This window comes from Pan paniscus, chromosome X, assembly GCF_029289425.2.
Source record: "Pan paniscus chromosome X, NHGRI_mPanPan1-v2.0_pri, whole genome shotgun sequence".
Lineage (NCBI taxonomy): Eukaryota > Metazoa > Chordata > Mammalia > Primates > Hominidae > Pan > Pan paniscus.
Genome location: NC_073272.2, coordinates 26,739,715 through 26,755,648, shown reverse-complemented (window position 1 = coordinate 26,755,648; position 15,934 = coordinate 26,739,715). Strand labels below are relative to the sequence as shown.

The 15,934-nt window shown below is 38.2% G+C and overlaps 1 protein-coding gene across 3 annotated transcripts in view; it reads right to left on the bottom strand.

Annotated features, from left to right (window-relative positions):
- The window catches only part of POLA1 (DNA polymerase alpha 1, catalytic subunit), a 301,525-nt gene that overhangs the window by 38,087 nt on the left and 247,504 nt on the right, over positions 1-15,934 (bottom strand). Inside the window, exon 37 of one of the 3 annotated variants that reach the window (XM_055106901.2) lies at positions 2,983-11,423. The exons of the other annotated variants lie outside the window; for them this stretch is intronic. Within the exon in view, the coding sequence (XP_054962876.1) occupies positions 11,374-11,423 (50 nt within the window). The 3' untranslated portion in view covers positions 2,983-11,373. Of the gene's footprint in view, positions 1-2,982; positions 11,424-15,934 lie in introns of those variants that run through there. 3 annotated transcript variants of the gene reach the window in all.

The following is a 15,934-nucleotide window of genomic DNA, read 5'->3' as shown; positions in this document are numbered from 1 at the left end:
ACAGATGAGATCATCCATGGAGAATGCACACAGACAGAAGACAACAGAGGGGAAACTCGATAAACCAATGTTTTCAGTACGCTGCCCCCTGCCTCAATTATAAAAGTAACACACTGTCAGGAAAATGACTGCTGGCATCTCAGTGCATTTCCTGCCAGCCTTTTTCTAAACTGATGTTCATGAATATATGTGTGTGTGTGTTACTGCAGGGGAGAGTATATTAACTACACGGAACTGAAACCTGTTTTTCTTAATACATACAATTCACTTTTACAGAACATGGATAATAATCCACATTGTAATGGCTGTCCAATATTCTATGATACAAAGGACATACAATTTTTCAAACTATATGAACATATAGATTAACGTCTCAACATACATTGTGATCTGCACTTTTGATTATGTAAGAGGAAATCATTTTAAAAATGGAAAACAAATGGGGTGGAGAGGTCAATGGTAGATGGACTGGAAAGATTCCATTGGGTTTCGTAACTAGGAAGTCACTAAGGACCCTGGTGTGAGCAATAGAGCTGTTGAGTGAACTAAATGCTAGAGAAGTGAAGAGCCTATATACAGCTCTCTTACAAGAATCTTACAAAGGAGAAGTGGGAGCAGGGAAATATAAGATTAAAGAAAAGCTTTTGTTAAGTTTTAAAATAGTCAATGCTTAGTGTCTCTGGAATGACTGTGTCTGTTCCATTCTCGCAAAGATCACCTCAAGTCTCGCCTCCTCCACTCATTCTTTTCCCACTAACTCAAGCTCCATCTGATCTCTTCCTCTTAAAAATGGATTAGAAATTTTTACTCTTAACCTCCCGATATACAGCTGAGGCTAGAGGTTCTCAGTCGTGGGGTGAGACAGGAGAGCCTCCACAACAAAGAATCACCTAGCTCAAAATGTCAACAGTGCCAAGGTTGAGAAAATCTCCACTATATTTGGAATTCAAGCCACCTCTCTCCCACCAGGACGCAGGACTACCATGACTAAAATCTTCCAACTACTTTCCTCGCGTCTCCTCTTGTTCCCCCTATGATGCAGCAGCCAGAGTGACCTTCAAGAACAGATCAGATCCTGCCATGCCCCTTCTCTGCTTAAAATCTTCAATGGCTTCCTAGAGTACATAGCTTGTCTACCCCCATTTCCTATAGGCAACAATTCTGAATTTGCTGTATCTCTTTTCTACCTGCATATTATACTTTTACTATATATTTGTATAAGCACAAACAACACATAGATACTATTTTAATGTTGTTTTTAAAATTTATATAAATCATTTTATATGTACTTCTCTATCTGTCACTTACTTACCTAGGAGACTATTATAGACAGTGCGGATATTCATCCATAAACATCACCTTGAGCGTGGTACATGGGGGTTGGGGGTGGTGTCTGTCTCTAGGGCATACACCTAGAAATGGAATTGCTGGGTCTTACGTTTGCACAGCTTCAACTTTACTAGATACTGCCACATTTCTTATACCAACTTACTCCCATCAGCAAATGCAAGAGAGTTCCCATGTCCTCACCCAGTATTCCCCAGTTTTGGTTAACAAAGCAATACAAAAACTACAGCCAGTGTTCAAACATCAGACAATTCCACAGGACCATCTGTGTTTCTTCCTCTCCTTGAAAAATGAGAACATCTGGCAAAACAGAGCTCATGTTTTCTGTATGAAAACAGCATGTATAATTCATCATGGTCCTAAAGGCATTTGAGTTTGTGAACCCTGCACTAGGTGGCCATAACACACTATTAAAATCTTGAACCATTCCAGCTAACAGCCTTCTGTGTGGCATGCTGGTGTCCACAAGTCCTGAGGTCTGGGAGCTGGCAATACCCACAGGTGATGACTCATATGCAGGTCCTGTCTGTCCACCCCCATCCCAATCTGGTCTTTTCATCATCAGCTCTCTTCTTTATCCACAAACTCATCAGTACTATTAATTTTAGTTCATGGCTGCTACTTGCTTCTCTCCTCCTTCCATTCTTTTACTGCCTATTTTCTTAGTTTCATACTTTTTTTGGCCTTTTGTAGGTATGTAACAGGTATTCAAAAATATTGTTTAAGTTAGTTCAGGAGATAGTAGAGTCTTGAATTTTTATTAACTATTTATTAAGCAAAGGTAAAAGAGAATGAATGATTGCCAAAATTCTATTCTAGTGTTTTCTAAACTATGTCCTGCATCTACATAAATATGGAGAGAGCTGGCTTAAAACAAAATTAAACAAATTTCTATTGTAGGACACCTTTGAGCCTTAAATATGCTAATATACATTGAAAACAACAAAGGGGCGGGGGATATAGAATGTAGCATTTTCTAAACTTCTTTGGTCAGGGAGCCTTTGTTACCCCGGGAATACTAATGACACTAGAATTACATAGAACAGATTGGGAATGCTGCCCTTTTTAAATGGTCCTTCAACTTTCGGTTTTTCCCCTACACTAATCTATAAAGTCTATTTTGTTTCTAACAATGAAGTTACCTTCCTAGGGAATTTTGGGTTTTATATATATAAATATATATAAACATATAATATATATATAAATACATGTGTATATATAATTTGTTGATTTTTTTAAAGACAGGGTCTTGCTTTGTCACCCAGGCTACAGTACAGTGGCACGACCATAACTCACTACAATCTTCAACTCCTGAGCTCAAGTGATCCTCTTGCCTCTCAGCCTCCCAAGTAGCAAAGGCTATAGATAGGTATGTGCCACCATGCTCAGCTAATTTTTTTTTAAGAGGTGGGGTCTCACTATGCTGCCCAGACTGGTCTAGAACTCCTGGCCTCAAATGACTCTTCTGCATCAGCTGAAGGGAGGGTGGGCTGGGATTAAAGGCATGAGCCACCAGACTTGGCCTATATATTTTAAAGTTATTAAAAGTAATTCCTCCGATAGAGAAGAGAGGAGTTAGGTAGAATAACTGTCTTACTTTTTTCCCATTCAGGAATTTCAATAATAAAGCTTTAAAAAATGGTTTTAGGTGTCTCTTGTTATTGAAAACTAAAATATAACAAACTGGTTGATGAAAGCCAACAAAAACAAATCTACACATCTCTGAACAAACCCTGGACTGCAACAGAAGATCAAAGTAAACATGTCTCCACCGTCACAACCAAAATCAAAGGCAACTCTGCAGCTGGATTCTCAAAGTAGCTGAAAGTTCTCATCAAGTCCATGTCAGTCTTATTCTCCGTGAGCACTGTACTAACCCACCCCATGTGTGATAAAGCTATGAACAATGGGGACTGCCTAATGCAAATTGTGTTCCTGAGTCACTGAAGGGGTTAAAGCCATTTCATGTCATTTAAAACCACACAGTGGAACAAATGGCCATATCCAATTGTCTTCTTCTTGAGGGCAGAAACTGTGTCTTAATCCTGCTCTGGGCTGGTGTGGTGGCTCACACCTGTAATCCCAACACATTAGGAGGCCAAGGTGAGAGGACTGCTTGAGCCCAGGAGTTTGAGGTCAGCCTGGGAAACATGGCAAGACCCAGTCTCTACAAAAAATAATTTAAAAGAATTAGCTGGTGGGGGTGGGCGGGTGGCAGTACACACCTGTGATCCCAGCTACTCAGGAGGCTGAGGCAGGAAGACTGCTAGAGCCCAGGAGATTGAAGCTGCAGTGAGCAGTGCTTGCGCCACTGCACTCCAGCCTAGGCAAACGAGTGAGACTGTCTCAAAAAAAAAAGAGAAGAAAAAAAAAAAAACCAAAAACAAAGAGAAAAAAACCAAAAACAAACAAACAAAAAACAAACAAAAAGCAAATTCTGCTCTGGATCTCTGAGGGCTGCCCCACAGTGCCTGTCACACAGAAGACACAAAGGAAATGAAGTTGGTAGACTTCGCTGCTACAGAAAACCAAGGAAAAAAGAGCAAGCTCACAAATGTCCATGCTCCTATGAAACTGAAAGTCCTTTTATAGCCTTCTTGGGACTAGGGCTCAAGTAGCTGTGAACAAGTACTGTTAGATGAGCTGGTAATACTGTTATAACCTTCACCTGGGCCAGCCTGCCCTCTTAAAAAGAATAGCTCATTTAACCCCTGTGCTACAGGGGCTCAGTACTGGCACTTTCTCGATTTAAGGATGACAGCTAGTCCATGATTTACTGTGGTCCACTGACCAATGAAGAATAAGACAATACCACCAAATGTGACAGGCTAAACTTCTTACAGATTTTACTTTGATGCTCACCATATTTACTACTAGTACAAATCAGGCTGAGAAACACCTACCATAAATCAGATATCTAACACTAACAAATTATGCACCCATTACAGATGACCTTTGGAGTTGCTCAAGGTACAGTCACAATCATGCATTAAAAAAGCTGCCTTTCACTGTAAAGTGTGAATGTATGAAATTAAATGAGGCTTGCAATGTAATCAGTGTGGTTGGCTGCTTTAATATATTCCATTTCAATTTCAAATCACCGTAAGCCAAGAGTGACGAATCTAATTTGATCAGTTGTTCACAAAAACACAGAAAAGCAAATGTGGATCTAGCAACACAGCCAGATTTTTAAAGGAATTAATATTTTCCACCACCACCAGAAGCCCTTAACATATTTTTAAAAAATACTAATTAAAAACAAATCCAAACAAAATTCTTTTCTCACTAAAAATTCAACCCTCACACTCAAAAGTTCAAAAGAGACAATACTTAAAAGCATAAAAAGCATATTTAATTTTAAAAGCCAGTGACATATTTCAAATGTACCAAGAGGAAACTAAAACCAACAGGTCTTTACAGTGCACTTCCTGGAACTAATGTGGAAGGTTCTCCAGCACTGGTTATTAGTATCTAGCAAGAATTTGTATACAAACATATTTCTTTATCCCCATCCCTACTATAATTTGGGGCAACACAACTCACAAATGTACTCACTGTCATACTAGAGGTCTTTAGGACTCTAGCAGCTGCTTAGCAGAGCACACAAGAAACATGATGATATGGGAATAAGACTGCATTATCCCAGTCACCTTTGAAAGTTGTGATGCTCTTCAGAATCTCCCTAATTAATATGTAATTTTTAAGGCTTTAGCATTTTCCTCTAGACCTCCGTACATAATTTCTAGAGAAAATACACGGAGTGCTTCCAGCAGGTGCACATTTGGTGGAGGGGGACCTTCCAAAAGCTCCCACAGTGGAAATACCACACTCCTTACCAAAGCCCTTCTTTCAAGATCTAGCCCCTGCCTGTTTGTCCAACTTGATCTTCTGTTACTTTCCCTTCGTTGCCTGTCCTCCAGCCACACCTGCCTCCTAACTGTCCTAAGATGCTCCAGCTTCAGACTTTTTCCTCTGGTTGTTCCCCTGGTGTAGAACGTCCTGCTTCCAGAATTTCCTCCCTCTTGTCATTCAGGTCTCAGCTTAAACACCAGCTTCTTAGAAAGAACTTCCTATCCACTTCTATCAAACCACCCCATTTTATTGTCTCTGTAGGGGTTGTTACTATCTGAAATGATCTTGCTCTTTACTCTTCTGTAGAATGTGCCATGAGAACAGATACCTTGTTTATGCCTGATGCATGGTAAACAACAACAACAAAAAGCTAAAAACAAACTTATAACATACAACAATAATAGACACCATAAAGAGGCACTAAAGTAACACAGATGTTTAACAATTTCTTTTTCAATAGCTAGGATGTCTGACACTGAGGAAGGGCGGGAGGGGCTAACATCTTTGGAGTCTGCTGGCCCTAAGTTTCAAATGCGTGTCTGTACTAGATAGAATTTACTGTCCTAGAAAATAAGTTTACCTGTTTTATATCTGTAAAATGGGGATAAGAGCATCCATTCAGCAGATTATTGTGAAGATTAGCATGACTACATGTAAAGAACAGTTCATCAGTAAAGGATTTGATGTTTATTTTATTCTTATTTACCTATCACTACCAACTACTGACATTCTCTTTAAAAATGGCAACCAAATAACAAAAATATGAATGAATCAGCACTCACTGTATCACCATATCACCCTGGAAACTAGGAGATTACAAATACAAATGGACAGAAATAAAAATGGTATGATTTCTAGAATTTTTTTTCCAACTTTTAAGTGATGGCTGATGTCTCTATCACTTCTAATTATAAAATACAACATATCTCATTTCTTTCTTGAGACAAAGATCCAAAGACAACAAACTACTAAAAAACTGCATTTATTAATTTATATTCAGTTAAACAAAGGCAAATATAACAAAGGGTACTTATTAATTTTATTCTCCAGAGATGCTTTAGCTGAGCCATGTCATAACAAAGACATCACATAGCAAGGCTTCTATCAGCACTGAACAAAAAAGTAGCTTTTTTTTTCCCTTCTGCTTTTTTCATTTGAGCAGTAAGGAACTATGCTGGCTTATTTATTGGGCAGTAAATGTATTCGAGACACTACCCTTTCAGGATAATGAAAACCTCAAAACAGGTCAAACACTTGAAGTGGTAAGTACTGATTGCATCATGGAGGTACATACTATGCAACCAGCCTTCTTTGTGCTACTAATTCTGCAGCTAACAGATTTGGGGAATTAGTTAAGAAGGGAAGGGCACTAGAGAAAATATTATTAACTGAGAAATACAAAAGGATGGCAGCAAAGAGAAGGTTATGGGAGTAAAATTACTAATTGAGGAAAAATAAGGGAAAACAGCAAAAATAGAGAAGGCAATTTATATGAGCTGGACTGGTCTGCACCTATAGTATCAGGGTGGACCCCATGTGAAGTTGCCACATTTTGTACACAAAAAAATGGTCTAATGTCAGCAATTTTATATGGTACAAACCAACACATTTACCAAAGCACTCAGGACTCCTCGTTACTACCTAATAAATGATACCCCCTAACTCGTGCATGAGTTTTGCATGCGAGTGGAAGCTCTGAATGGCTTGTATTTGGAACCTTTACACAGCAGTGTCCAAAATGGTAACTGTTAGGGTGTCAGACTCCATTGTGGACAAGAAACTCTTCTATTTTAGTAGATTCAAATCCCCACATTTCTTTTGATGGCTGTTAAGGTTTCAGAGGCATTCTCAGTTTCCAGAGAAAGATTGGTATTAAAAATGTAATACAGGAGTTTAGAAGTGCTTAAATATTTTGAAGTCTGAATAAAGGCAAGATTCAAAGGGCATAATGGAAAAGAAAACACATGAATTTACATAATAACTAATATTTTAAGATGTTCAAGAAGACCCTTATAGAGACACAGAAATACATTTTTAAAATAACAAGAAATGGGGATATTAAGGCACATAAATAAACCTGTCACTGCAGTGACAATGTACTGGTGAAGTGGGGCGGGAAGATGAAAAGGGGAAATATTCAGGTAAACACTCCAGTATTTAAAAACAAATTGTGTGTTTGGATAGCTAATGTGATAATTTGAATTACAGCATGTGGTATTCTAAAAAAGAGTGCTGCAGAGTTGCCTGTGTGCTAGAAGGTGATTGGTTAAGCTTGTTCCAGTATTATTTATGATAATAAAATATCCTCGTCTGCATTTGGTGGGGGGGGGTAGGGAGGTGTTTAAAGAAAGTGAGTATCTGTATAGTGATCAAACTGTTACTGAGCAAGAGCTTAAGCCTACTCCTAATCACCAGGATTTCTGTTAATTAATCGTAATCAGGATAAGGTAGTGAGGAAGGGGACAGTCAAAGTGCAGAGAGCAATGGGGGCGGGGGTGGGGTGGGGACCTGTTTTGGTGAAGATGAAGGGTTTAATTAATCACAGGGCAAAACAGAAGTTGACATTTACATCTCAATGCTGTCCCTGGTTATAAGCTGACCAAATGTATATGAAGCCCACTGACAAACCATATTTCACCAATTTTAAGATAAATCTCCTCTCCTATGTTATAACATCTCTGAAATTGGAACATGTCTTAAGTTAATGTCATTTTGGATTTAATGATAAACGCTGATAGAGTTTAGCTAATGGTCATCTTTCTAAAAGTCACTCTGTTCCAACTTACACCAGCCAATCAATTATCAGAGAATGTTAAGTTTCCTACATGACTCTGTAACAGCTGCTAGTATCTTAGAAAATAAAAAACACCAGGGAAGGAGATGGTCTTAGTCATCTACATGTTTCTGATGCTTAAACACACCTCTAATTATGCCCTTTATCTGAACTAGGAATCTTGGGAGATAATATACATTAAGAACTTTAATACTGGGTCCCCTGACTTTGTTACAAAGAATGCTACTGTGTATGATTCAAAATCTTTATGGAAGGCAATCTAAGCAGATACAGAAAATATTCAATATTTTAATATGTTGAACTACTGGTGCAACAGATGTTTGCCACTTGGGTAACTACAGAAAACCTAACAGAAATCTTTTGATGAACTTTATTGAAAAGAATAAGACTGTTAAATAAAGATACCATGCAATGAAGGAGGAAAAGAACTCTGGAGTCCTGTGTTGCCCAATAAGGTAGCCACTAGTCACATGTCACTATTTCCATTTAAATTAATTAAAACTAAGTAAAATGGAAAATTCAGTTCCTCAGTCGCACTAGCTACATTCAAGTGTTCAACAGCTACATGTGGGGCTAGAGGCTACAGCACTGGACAGCACAGATACAGAACATTTCTACCATTGCAAAGAATTCCGGTGGACAGTGTTACTCTAGATGAACAATCTGAAGATGAGTAATAGCTCAGCTCCAACACGTAGCAGTTGCAAATCTGGATAAATTAATGGTGTCCACCAAAACTTGCTTTTCTCATTGGTAAAATGAATATGTAATTGTTATCCTACTCCCAGAGATGCTGTGAGGATAAGAGGACAAAGGACACGTGAAAGTGCTTTGAAAAGTATACAGTAGCTGGGCGTGGTGGCTCACACCTGTAATCCCAGCACTTTGGGAGGCCGAGGTGGGCGGATCACAAGGTCAGGAGTTGGAGACCAGCCTGGCCAACATGGTGATCCCCCGTCTCAACTAAAAATACAAAATTAGCTGGGTGTGGTGGCGTGTACCTGTAATCCCAGCTACTAGGGAGGCTGAGGCAGGAGAATCGCTTGAACCCGGGAGGTGGAGGTTGCAGTGAGCCGAGATCGCACCATTGCACTCCAGCTTAGGCAAAAGAGTGAGACTCCGTCTTAAAAAAAAAAAAAAAAAAGAGAAAAAAAAGAAAAAGAAAAGAAAAATATACAGTGCCATAAACAGGTTAGCTAGTAAGTTATATTTTTATATGATTTACTTTAATAAACACACTTATGTCTGCTGGATTTTTTTTTTTTTTTTTTTTTTTTTACTGTTTAAACCCCCAAGTTTCATGGCTTCTTTTTCTTTTTTTATTGGGAAGGGAGGGGGCTGGTTAAAAAAAGAGGGAAAAAAAAACATGCCTCAAGATATTTTTTAGCAAACAAATGCTTATAGTAACCACATGAATAACAGAAATGAGTGAAGTGGGCTGCAGTGAGGCTATGGCAAACTGGAGAACCCATATTCTGTCCAAACTGCTTAGCTGCTACTCAGCTTCAGTCAATTGTGGCCATTCAGGAATGTTGACCTACTGTAGCCACATATTGATTTTATTTAAAAATGCCAGAAATTTGGCTCTTTATAGGAACTCCCCACACTAAAAAATATTAGCAACCATTTAGAAATTTGAGGTGTTCTTCAGGCAAATTAAACACATTTAAAGGTCATGCGCAGTTTGTGGCTGCTACTATGCGACCTCTGGTTTCTAAGACCCTATGGCAGCTATACTTCTTCCTACGTGGCCCCATGTCTTAGGACACTTACAAATAAATGCACACAATTTACTGCTCATTTCATGTGAAATATAAATAAGAGTCACAGTATTACTCATTTTATATAAATTACCATTCTCCAGTATTAAGAAATTATTTCTATGATTACTAAAATATTGAAAAGGAAAAAAAGGCAAGAAAATGATATTATTCCTTCTTGCATGATTTTATATGCAAGTTTTACTGTAATTAAAGTTTTTTTATTGCTACTCCATTGGAAAATCACTGAAAATATGGGGGAGAACTATAGTATCTTATATAAAAGCCAAAGTCTTCTACTGATGAATGAGTTAGAAATGTTTTTTAAAATTCTAATTTGAAAAGCTTAATGTCAGAAAGCAAAGCAAATCTTTTAATTCTCCCAGTAATTTAAATGCTATAAACTCAAAAACACATTCAATTTAAAAGGTTTCTATTATATTGAAGCATACACAATTTTTTATTCCAAGTATACTTAACTGTATTTTATTTTTATCACATGCCCACCCAAAGGAATCAGCAGTTGCAGCCTTTTTATTCAGTTGATAATTCAAATATTATTTCTAATACAAATATATGGTTTATCACGCTTATTTATCACTAACTTGCTACACTTCATAATCGCATTACAACCCCACTGTGTACTGAATACCACTTACAGTTCAAACTACTCAAGATAAGCACTGCTACTTTCAAGAGAAGATTGGCAGTAATTAAAGGTCTTATTTAGTAGTTGTTGGTAACCACCTTTTTAAGGAGGAAAAAAAACCAACAGAAAGTAGCATAGATATATTTAATTTAGTAATTGTATTTTATTAATGAGGTCTATTTTGGACATATACTTTAACTGGGGTTAAAACAAAGATGTGCTAAACTGTTATCAATGCTATAAAACAGAATGAGATGGAAGTGTTTTGTAATTCATCAGTCGGAAGAATTGAAACATCTGTGACCTACATGGCATAAAACTAAACCATACTAGAACACTAATAATAATAATAAAAACAACAATAGTACTTTGCACTTATAGACCTCCTTTCAGAGGAATTTCAGAGTGCTTTTTAAACACATGTTATTTTCCCTTTTTCGAACAAATAAAACAACTAAATCAAAGAGTAATAATGGTTTGCCCATGCCACAGTGAGTCAGTGACAAACCAGGAATAGATTTTCTAACTCGCTCAGTCTCCCACAATGATATCATGCAATGATTACTCTGTTAGAGTATATCTTGCAGGTTACACTCAAGACAGGTATCTCCAGATTTCTTGTGGGCTTACTATTTTTCTCCCCCAGCCCCAGCCTATTAGTAGTATTGTTTACAAACCTACATTGCCATTAATACGTGTGCCTGCATGCTGCTCAACTGAAAGTCACATGGGTGATAAGAGAAGACCAGTCTGAAAGTCTCTTAGCGGTTCTTCACCTTCCCACCTTCACGAGAGCTTTCTGGAGTTGGCCTCCAGACATTTCAAGATATATTAAAGGCTAGCCAACCAAATAACACATCTGGAGCAGAGAGCTAAAACTGTGAATCACTAGAAAAATCTGCAGGTGGCTGGATGCGGTGGCTCCTGCCTGTAATCCCAACACTTTGGGAGGCCAAGGCAGGCGGATCTCTTCAGTTCAGGAGTTGCAGACCAACTTGAGCAACATGGCAAAACCTTGTCTCTAAAAAAAAAATACAAAAAATTAGCCAGGCATGGTGGCACATGCCTGTAGTCACAGCTACTTGGGAGGCTTAAGTGGGAGGGTCACCTGAACCTGGGGAGTCAAGGCTGCAGTGAGCCGTGATTGCGCCAATGCTCTAGCCTGGGCAACAGAGTGAGACTCTGTCTCAAAAAAAAAAAAAAGAATCTGCAGGGAAAACAACCAGCTGCTATCTGGTATATAAATTCTGGAGGGCAAGGAGTGTGCCTGGGTTGAGACAGTCCTCATTTGAAGTATGATTTTAGACTTTCAAACTTAATCCCACTAATATGACTGAGCATCAGTTTGATTTATATAACCTAAAGGTTTAAACAAAGAAATTTCTAGGCTGGAATTTATGTAATCTTCTGGAGATACATGATATCACAGCCCAACTCTATTAGTAATTGTCAGAAAGTAGACAAATTAAGGTGGGAAGTTAAGTCCATGTGGAATGAGGAGATGATATGGGCTAAATGTTTGATGAATGTATACATACATGGATAGAAAATTTTTTATGACACAGTTGAAGGACATAATAGGAAATAAATAGCAGAGAAAAGAGGATGGAGTCAGAAAGTGCTCTATTATAGAAAACATTAATTTAACATACCATTTATTAGGCTCCTATCATGAGCAAGTTGCCATCAGACATATAATAATGTATCAAGCATGATCCCTGTCCTCAAATAATTATAATGTAAGAGGGACAGTGCTTAAGAACTACAGGAGTTTAGAGGACAAAGAGATCACTTATGGCTGGGAGGCCTTAAAGTATGAATACAATATGAACAGAGACTGGGTTGAGGTTGGCTAACCCAGGCAGGGAAACCACACCAGCCAAAGGATGTGGCCACAGTGGAGTCAAGGCCTGCTCAGGGACTGGTGAAGAAGGGTCTGATTTGTGGGTACCAACAAGGTGCAGTCCTAATCTTTCTAGGCAAAAAGGGGTGATCTGAGACTATTTTATAACTCCAGCTATAGCCAGTCAAGCTATTTCTCCTGCCTGGACACCCCAGGTAAGATGAGCACCCCAAGAGATGAGCACAAGACACAGGAATATCCTCCTAAACCCTCTACTACTACCATCCTGTTCCAGACCGCTTGGAGGACATGCAAAATTATAAAGTTGCGGAAGGCTGCTCTACCCAGGATCCAGTCAGCTGAGTGTCAAGGTAAGTAGAAGAGGACAGGAGGTGGGAATGGTCTCAGAAATCCAAACCACAGAAGCTCCTAAGTACCACGTTTGGGTTAGCCTCCACCTTAATATCTCCCCAGTTACCTATCCAGTCTCCTTGAAAGATCCCCCATCCTCCCCAGCAGCCCCATTCCTTCGTTCATGACGCAAGTTAATGGGGGAAAATAACGTGCTTTATAGCCAATTTTGTTGAAATGCATTTATTTCATCTTCAGTTTGCTCATTACCAGAAAACAGTTCCTTCTTGCTTACTTTTCCCTAGCCTATTTTTCTTCACTTTATCTTTGATGCTACATTAGCGTATACAGCACCATAAATGCTTCCTTTATCTAGGAAATAATTCTTGTGTTTGACTTCATTTCCCTTTCTACTGTCTGTTTAAATTGTTATCTAGATGCCACCCAGTCTCCCTTTCTATATCAAAGTCAAACTTAATGCATATTTGACAAGAAGCAATATTAAAGTTTGAAGAGTTTCACTAACTCAGAGATTCCCAACACTGTGGGTGTGCATCAGAATCACCTGCGGAGATTTTTAAATACACTGCCGCCTGGGTCCCACCCCAGACCTACTCAATCAGAAATCTGGCTTGCAGATTATTCGTGTTTCAACTTCTTCCATTAAGTATGGAAAACTGAGAATTAAAGTTTTCTTTTTAATACACTTCTGACATGATGCTATTTCAATAGATAAGAAAACTAAAACACAGTTATCAAGATATATTTTAAGCTCCTTGAGAACAGGGACTATGCTTTTTTCATACTGTAACCATGTGGTAAAAATGAATCGAGCATTTGCTACATGTTTGGTGTTGTGCTAGATGCTGAGGATACAAATCTGAACAAAACATGGTCAATGACAGGCTGCAGAAACCAACTCAAATACAGTTGTAACACTAAGTACTATAATAGATAGTCGTTTAGACAAAGTATTCTCAGAAGTAATAAAACCAACTGACATTTACTGCATGCTTACTATGTGCCAGGCACTGTCCTAAGCATTTTACGTATTGCCTGTTTAATGTCCCAGACGTTTTACATATTAGCCTATTTCCATGTCATCCTGCTGAATTTAGAACCCTTTGAGGTAGGTGCTATTTTTTTCCTGTTTTATAGATGTACTTCAAGGTTACTTATCTAGTAAGGGGTGGAAAGTCAAAATTTGCACCTGGCACTCTCACTCCAGAGCCTGAGTTTTTAATCACTACCCTATATTGCTTTTGAGAAACCCAGGCCAATGCCCTTGGTGTTCAACAAATGCTAGCAGAAGGAAGGAACAAAACAACAAATATTTTACAGAGCATTCACATGGTATGCCTGAAGCTCCTCCTTCCTAAAACTCCTGAACACAACAAACTAGAACCTTTGAATGTTTGTATGATTCCTTAGAGCCTAGGCAAAGACAAATATTATCTTTCCCTTTACTTCAGTAATGAGATCAGAAGTTAGGTTTTCATAGCTAACCCTTAAATCGATCCCTTCATTTCTATTCCTCTAGTTCGTGAGAGCTTACATCATTTGAGCCAAACTAAAAATGGCATTTTGAGGACACTGCTTCCAGGAATTCCCACATGCCTGTAGCATGTTACAGTGACACTCTGCTGCAATGAAAAAGATATTTCCTTAGAATTAGGCGAGAAAGGCAAATCTAAAGAGATGATATTTCAGGTTGAAAGAAGGAAAAAAGTTTCCTGATTCAGAGTTAAAGGCTGCTGCCAACAGCTTGTTTTGTTTCCAAAGATCAACACACAAAAGTTTCACAGAGCTGGAGGGAAAAGATTTGGATGCTAAGTTAGACAGGGGGTGGGGGGGCATAATTCCCATCATTCCTTTGGGAGCAGTACAAAAATAACAAAACCTTTATAAAAGAGATGAGCAAGCTGGCTGTGAAAGGAATGACCCCTCACATATAGGGAAAGCAATTTGCATCTACAGATCTCATTGGTATAAATGACCTCCTTCAAAGAGTGAAAACCTCAATGGAAAGCCACTATATACCCATGAAAAGCTTTGCCGCTTATTTGTTGAGCTGTATACAGACTAACAAACAGGAGTGGTTAACCTGGCGCACCATGCACTATAGAGATATTTTTTTTAAGTAGGCTTAGTCAGCTAATCTTGTTGAGATTTCTCTCATACTACTGATTTCTTATTCTCAAAATAAATTAAGAGGCTTCATTCAAAATTCCCTGTGGTCTACCAGCTTGAGTTTGTTGGGTGTCTTTGATTGTCTCTTGTCTTTAGATTCCCTGCCTTGCCTCTTTAGATTTTGCTGTGCCCTTTGGTATTTCCCGTTAGTCCATGTCTGGAATAGCTAATTACATGGTAGGGTAATTCCTGCCGTACAACAAGGAATAGCAGAACCTTGCTAATTCACACCAATGACTGAAAGACTCCTGTGTAAGTTACTGAATTATGCAAATGAGCAATAAGTGAAGAAAGATGATTCAAAATTGTATTTCATTCATTTATTTTGACAAGTGTAGTTTAGTCTTAATTATTTTGAAAATTTCTTTGTAGCATACTAATAAATTTACTGCGGCTTATTTGTTAAAAGTGATAAAGCCTTCACTAACAGAGACCAGAGTGCACTCTGTTGAATAATTTCCCAAGACAGACTACTGTTCAGACGCTTTCTTTTACTGTGGATTTTACTGACTTTTCAGCATCGACTTTTTTTGGTAAGGCAATATATAATATACCAGTAAACTTGAAGAATTAGTTCAGCAGTAAACATTTACTTCATAAACAGGTCTTACATGTTTAAACTTTCACCATGGTGTTAGTGAAAAAACAAAACACAACAAAAAATCAGCCATGCTTTAAGTAAAACATTTTTACATTTTTTTCGTCATAATGCTAACAGGACTTTAATTTTTATTGTCTAAATAAAACTAGTTTGGTCTGTCAGTCATCCCATTTAATTCCAATTTCTATTTTGTTTTGTCTTACCACACTCCTTTTCTTTATAGTTAAAGACGTCTGTTTTAAGATAAGTGGATATATCACAGTATGTAAATTTTCATGTCAAAATACTTAATTATTATATTCTGAGTTAAATTATTTAAGATAGAAAAACATTTTGATACACTTTTGACAGATGTATCCTGTAGGATGGATCAATTTCTTTCAAAGCACCACCACTGGTTACAGTGGAGAGTGGAGAGTGAAGAGAGAATACTCTTCAAGGACAGCGGGCCCAGTGGCTCACGCCTGTAATCCCAGCACTTTGGGAGGCTAAGGCAGGTGGATTGCTGGAGTCCAGGAGTTTGAGGCCAGCCTGGGCAACATGGTGA